Consider the following 8,109-nt stretch of genomic DNA (forward strand, 5'->3'; position numbering starts at 1 on the left):
GCTCGCATACGCTGATGGTGACGACGATGGCGGTAACGACGTTGATGACGAGGATGACGAAAATTATGGCAATGGCGACGATGATGATGGCGGTAATGACGTTGATGACGACGATGATGATGATGATGACGACGACGATGATGACGATGGTGACGACGATGACGACGATGATGATGATGACGACGATGATGACGATGGTGACGACGATGACGACGACGATGATGATGACGACGATGATGATGACGACGATGGTGACGACGATGACGACGACGATGATGACGACGATGACGACGACGATGATGATGATGACGACGATGATGATGATGACGACGATGATGATGATGGCGACGATGATGACGATGGTGACGACGATGACGACGACGATGATGATGATGACGATGATGATGACGACGATGATGATGATGACGACGATGATGATGATGACGACGATGATGACGATGACGACGACGATGATGATGATGACGACGATGATGACGACGATGATGATGATGACGACGATGATGACGACGATGATGATGACGACGATGATGATGATAATGACGACGATGATGACGATGACGACGACGATGATGATGATGACGATGATGATGATGACGACGATGATGATGATGACGATGGTGACGACGATGATGACGACGATGATGATGATGACGATGATGATGATGACGATGATGATGACGACGATGGTGACGACGATGATGACGACGATGATGACGACGACGATGACGACGACGACGATGATGATGACGACGATGATGACGACGACGACGATGATGACGACGACGACGATGATGATGACGACGACGATGACGACGACGATGATGACGACGATGATGACGACGACGACGACGACGACAATGACGACCACGTTGATGACGAGGATGATGACGACGTTGGCAGTAACGACGATGGCGGTAACGACGTCGATGACGAGGATGATGACTCCGCCGCTGCCGCAGGTCGCGCGAGGACACGGTGCGTAAGATCGTGGCGGGCCTGACGGACGACGTGGACGGGCCGAGCGAGCTGGCCGGGGAGCTGACGAGGGCCGAGCCGGTGGAGCTGGAGCACAGCCTGGGCAGCGACGACGACGGCGACGAGCCCGAGGACTGGAGCCCCCCGCCCTGCGACGCCGCTCACTCGGGTAGCTCTCTCTACACTATACACTCGACACTATACACTACATGCTACACTACACTATACACTCTACACTATACACTACACTATACACTACATGCTACACTACACTATACACTCTACACTATACACTACACACTACACTACATGCTACACTACACTATACACTCTACACTATACACTACACTCTATACACTACATGCTACACTACACTATACACTACACTATACACTCTACACTATACACTACATTACACACTACATGCTACACTACACTATACACTCGACACTATACACTACACACTATACACTACATGCTACACTACACTATACACTCTACACTATACACTACACTATACACTACATGCTACACTACACTATACACTCTACACTATACACTACACACTACACTACATGCTACACTACACTATACACTCTACACTATACACTACACTCTATACACTACATGCTACACTACACTATACACTACACTATACACTCTACACTATACACTACATTACACACTACATGCTACACTACACTATACACTCGACACTATACACTACACACTATACACTACATGCTACACTACACTATACACTCTACACTATACACTACACTATACACTACATGCTACACTACACTATACACTCTACACTATACACTACACACTACACTACATGCTACACTACACTATACACTCTACACTATACACTACACTCTATACACTACATGCTACACTACACTATACACTACACTATACACTCTACACTATACACTACATTACACACTACATGCTACACTACACTATACACTCGACACTATACACTACACACTATACACTACATGCTACACTACACTATACACTACACTATACACTACACTACACACTACACTACACTCTACACTACACTATACACTACATTACACACTACATGCTACACTACACTATACTATACACTACACTACATGCTACACTACACTATACACTACACTACACACTACACTATACACTACACTACATACTACACTATACACTACATGCTACACTACACTATACACTACACTATACACTACATGCTACACTACACTGTACACTCTACACTGCGCTATACACTGCGCTATACACTACGCTATACACTACACTATACACTACACTATACACTACACTATACACTACATGCTACACTACACTCTACACTCTACACTGCGCTATACACTGCGCTATACACTACGCTATACACTACACTATACACTACACTATACACTACATGCTACACTACACTCTACACTGCGCTATACACTACACTATACACTACACTATACACTACACTATACACTACATGCTACACTACACTCTACACTGCGCTATACACTGCGCTATACACTACACTATACACTACACTACCATACTGTACTCTAGTATACAATATATACTACAATACTTTACGCAACTATACATTATACACTACACTACTGTACTGTACACTACTATACTGTACTCTACTATACATTATACACCACTACTATACTGTACACTACTATACTGTACTCTACTATACATTATACACTACACTACTATACTGTACACTACTACACTACTATACTGTACTCTACTATACATTATACACTACACTACTATACTGTACACTACTATACTGTACTCTACTATACATTATACACTACACTACTATACTGTACACTACTACACTACTATACTGTACTCTACTATACATTATACACTACACTACTATACTGTACACTACTATACTGTACTCTACTATACATTATACACTACACTACTGTACTCTACTATACATTATACACTACTGTACTCTACTATACATTATACACTACTATACTGTACTCTACTATACATTATACACTACACTACTATACTGTACACTACCACACTGTACTCTACTATACATTATGCACTGCACTACTGTACTCTACTATACATTATACACTACTGTACTCTACTATACATTATACACTACCACACTGTACTCTACTATACATTATACACTACACTACCACACTGTACTCTACTATACATTATACACTACTGTACTCTACTATACATTATACACTACCACACTGTACTCTACTATACATTATACACTACACTACCACACTGTACTCTACTATACATTATACACTACACTACTGTACTCTACTATACATTATACACTACACTACCACACTGTACTCTACTATACATTATGCACTACACTACCACACTGTACTCTACTATACATTATGCACTGCACTACGACACCACAACGTTGACCCTGACCCTGACCCTTGACCCCGACCCCGGCCCCAGTGAAGTCGGGTCTGGGGAGACGATCCTTCGACATCATCAGCCTCCTGGTGAGCATCTACGGCAGCAAAGAGGTGTTCATCAACGAGTACCACACCCTGCTCGCCGACAGGATCCTCCACCACTTCAACTACAACATGGCCAGGTGCGGCATCAACACCCTACACACGCACACCACCACACACACACACACACCACTATACACCACCACACACCACACACACACACACACCACCACACACCACCACACACACACACACTACTATACACACACACACACCACCACACACACACACACACACCACCACACACCACCACACACACACACACCACCACACACCACCACACACCACCACACACACACACACCACCACACACACACACACACACTACTATACACACACACACACCACCACACACCACCACACACACACACACCACCACACACCACACACACACACTACTATACACACACACACACCACCACACACCACCACACACACACACACACCACCACACACACACACACCACCACACACACACACATCACCACACACACACACACCACCACACACACACACACCACCACACACACACACATCACCACACACCACCACACACACACACACCACCACACACACACACACCACCACACACCACCACACACACACACACTACTATACACACACACACACCACCACACACACACACACCACCACACACCACCACACACACACACACTACTATACACACACACACACCACCACACACACACACACCACCACACACACACACACCACCACACACACACACATCACCACACACACACACATCACCACACACCACCACACACACACACACTACTATACACACACACACACCACCACACACACACACACACACCACCACACACACACACACACCACCACACACACACACACCACCACACACACACACACCACCACACACCACCACACACACACACATCACCACACACACACACATCACCACACACCACCACACACACACACACTACTATACACACACACACACCACCACACACACACACACACACCACCACACACACACACACACCACCACACACACACACACCACCACACACACACACACCACCACACACCACCACACACACACACATCACCACACACACACACATCACCACACACCACCACACACACACACACTACTATACACACACACACACCACCACACACACACACACACACCACCACACACACACACACACCACCACACACACACACACCACCACACACACACACACCACCACACACCACCACACACACACACATCACCACACACACACACATCACCACACACCACCACACACACACACACTACTATACACACACACACACCACCACACACACACACATCACCACACACCACCACACACACTACTATACACACACACACACCACCACACACACACACATCACCACACACCACCACACACACACACACTACTATACACACACACACACCACCACACACACACACACCACCACACACACACACTATCACAGCAAAGAGGTGTTCATCAACGAGTACCACACCCTGCTCGCCGACAGGATCCTCCACCACTTCAACTACAACATGGCCAGGTGCGGCATCAACACCACCACACACCACCACACACACACACACTACTATACACACACACACACACACCACCACACACACACACACCACCACACACACACACTAGCACAGCAAAGAGGTGTTCATCAACGAGTACCACACCCTGCTCGCCGACAGGATCCTCCACCACTTCAACTACAACATGGCCAGGTGCGGCATCAACACCCTACACACGCAGCTACCACACACACACACACCACCATACACACACACACACCACTATACACACCACCACACACACCACCACACACACTGCTACACACACCACCATACACACTGCTACACACACTACTACACACACTACACACACACCACTATACACACTACACATACACTACACACACTACCACACACACTGCTACACACACTACCACACACACCACTATACACACTGCTACACACACACTGCTACACACACTACTACACACACCACTATACACACCGCTATACACACTACCACACACTACCACACACACACCGCTACACACACTACCACACACACCACTATACACACTGCTACACACACCACACACACTACCACACACACCGCTACCACACACACCACCACACACACTGTATTATATCTACACCGCTACACTCTGCCCCCCCCCCCCTGCCCGCTCTCTCAGGGAGATCCGCAACTTGGAGCTGCTCAAGCTACGCTTTGGAGACGTCTTCATGCACCGCTGTGAGGTGATGCTCAAGGTGAGGGGTGGGGGCACCAGCGCCCCCCGGCTCGCAATCACTCACCCAATCGCTCACCCAATCGATTGTCCGCTCACCCAATCGCTCCCCCAATCACTCACCCGCTCATCCAATCGATCGTCTGCTCACCCAATCGTTCGCCCACTCATCCAATTGCTCACCCGCTCATCCAATCGCTCACCCGCTCATCCAATCGATCGTCTGCTCACCCAATCGCTCACCCGCTCACCACGCTTGCCCGCCCGCTCGTAAAATCGCTCTCTCACCCTACCCACCCACTGTCTCATTCACCCACCCGCCCACCCACCCGCCCTGCAGTCTGCTCTGAACTTCGTTGCCGTGAATCTTCACCCGCCGCTCCACACGCCCAGTCGCTCACTCGCCCAGTCACTCACTCGCCCAGTCACTCACTCGCCCAGTCGCTCACTCGCCCAGTCACTCACTCGCCCAGTCGCTCACTTGCCCAGTCACTCACTCGCCCAGTCGCTCACTTGCCCAGTCACTCACTCGCCCAGTCGCTCCACACGCCCAGTCGCTCACTCGCCCAGTTGCTCACTCGCCCAGTCGCTCACTCGCCCAGTCGCTCACTCGCCCAGTCGCTCACTCGCCCAGGCGCTCACACACCCAGTCGCTCGCTCACCTCGCCGTCACCCGTTGTCTCGCTGCTCCCCGCGACTCCCGTCGGCAGGACGTAGCCGACTCGCGGCGGATCAACAGCAACATCCTGGAGGCTCGCAGAGCCGCTGGAGGAGCTGCTGGAGGCGCTGGTGCTGGAGCTGGTGCAGGAGGAGGAGCTGGTGCAGGAGGAGGAGGAGCTGGTGCAGGAGCAGGAGGTGGTGCAGGAGGCGGCGGCGGCGAAGGATCGTCGGAGGAAGTGGCCTCAGCGTCGGGGCCCAGGGAAGACGGCTCGCGGGGAGGCCGGGAGCCATTGGCGACGCTAGGCGGGACGGAGGCGGCGGGGGAGGAGGAGGAGGGGGGGGAGCGGGGGGAGGGACACGGGGAGGAGGAGGGGGTGGGGGGGGTGGAGGAGGGGGGTGGGGGGGGAGGAGGAGGGGGCCCAGTGGCCCGGCGGCCCCGCCGCGCCGGTGCCTCTCAACGCGATGATCCTGTCGGGGGAGTTCTGGCCGCCGCTCAAGGAGGGCAAGCTGGAGCTGCCGGCCGCGGTGAAGGAGGTGATGGAGGCCTACACGCGCGAGTACGAGAAGCTCAAGGTGAGGGGGGCGGGGGGGGGGAGATGACGGATCGCACGACGGTGGCCGCTGTCGCTCGCTCGCCCAGTCGCTCGCTCGCTCACGTGACCACCGCTCGCACGCAGCACTTGCCCGTGTGGTCTACACGGGGGCCTTTGCGTGTGCGTGCATGTGTGCGTGTGCTTGCACGTGTGTGTGCGTGTGCCCTGCACGCGTGTGCATACGTGTGATTGTGTGCGCGTGCGTGTGCTTGCACGTGTGTGTGCGTCTAATTGTGCGCGTGTGTACCTGTGTGTGTACCTGCATGTGCGTGTGTGTGCGTGCCTGCGTGCGTGCGTGTGTGTGTGCGTGTGTGTGCGTGCCTGCGTGCGTGCGTGCCTGTGTGCGTGCGTGTGTACCTGCCTGCGTGCGGTGTGCGAGCGTGTGTGTGTGCGAGCGTGCGTGTGTGCGTGCGTGTGTGTGCGTGTGTGTGTGTGTGCGTGCGTGTGTTGTGTGTGCGTGTGTGTGCGTGTGTGTGTGTGTGCGTGTGTGTGTGCGTGTGTGTGTGCGTGCGTGTGTGCGTGCGTGTGTGTGCGTGTGTGTGTGTGTGCGTGCGTGTGTGTGTGTGCGTGTGTGTGCGTGTGTGTGTGTGTGCGTGTGTGTGTGTGTGTGTGCGTGCGTGTGTGCGTGCGTGTGTGTGCGTGTGTGTGTGTGTGCGTGCGTGTGTGTGTGCGTGCGCGTGCGAGCGCGAATAGGCGGCGCGCTCGCTGGTGTGGAAGCCTCACCTGGGCCTCGTGTCGCTGGGACGTCCACCTGGCTGGCGGGCGGTCGCTCTCACTCTCCGTGTCGCCCGTCCACGCCGCCATCATCATGCACTTCCAGGACAAAGGTCGGCTCGGTCAGTCGACCCCGCGGCTCCGTAATGGCCGAGGGTCGGGGTCGGGGTCGTTGTGGAGTAAGCGGAGTGACCCGGTGAAGCTCACGGGAGCACTCGCCCCCCCCCACGGTGGTCGTAGCAGTAGCGGTAGCAGAGAGAGACAGGCAGGCGACTGAGTCTACGCACATTGCCTGT

The 8,109-nt window shown here is 52.1% G+C and overlaps 1 protein-coding gene across 1 annotated transcript in view; it reads left to right on the plus strand.

The window, feature by feature from the left end:
• The window catches only part of ANAPC2 (anaphase promoting complex subunit 2), a 25,535-nt gene extending 17,433 nt beyond the window's left edge, over nucleotides 1-8,102 (plus strand). Inside the window, 7 exon segments of the mRNA XM_078623721.1 lie at nucleotides 981-1,165; nucleotides 3,487-3,628; nucleotides 5,793-5,868; nucleotides 6,557-6,598; nucleotides 6,918-7,079; nucleotides 7,793-7,840; nucleotides 7,842-8,102. Of these exon segments, the coding sequence (XP_078479847.1) occupies nucleotides 981-1,165; nucleotides 3,487-3,628; nucleotides 5,793-5,868; nucleotides 6,557-6,598; nucleotides 6,918-7,079; nucleotides 7,793-7,840; nucleotides 7,842-8,090 (904 nt within the window). The 3' untranslated portion in view covers nucleotides 8,091-8,102.
• The last annotated feature ends 7 nt before the right edge of the window (nucleotides 8,103-8,109 follow it).

Source organism: Lampetra planeri, unplaced genomic scaffold (assembly GCF_965212315.1).
Source record: "Lampetra planeri unplaced genomic scaffold, kcLamPlan1.2.h2 scaffold_403, whole genome shotgun sequence".
NCBI classification, from domain to species: domain Eukaryota; kingdom Metazoa; phylum Chordata; class Hyperoartia; order Petromyzontiformes; family Petromyzontidae; genus Lampetra; species Lampetra planeri.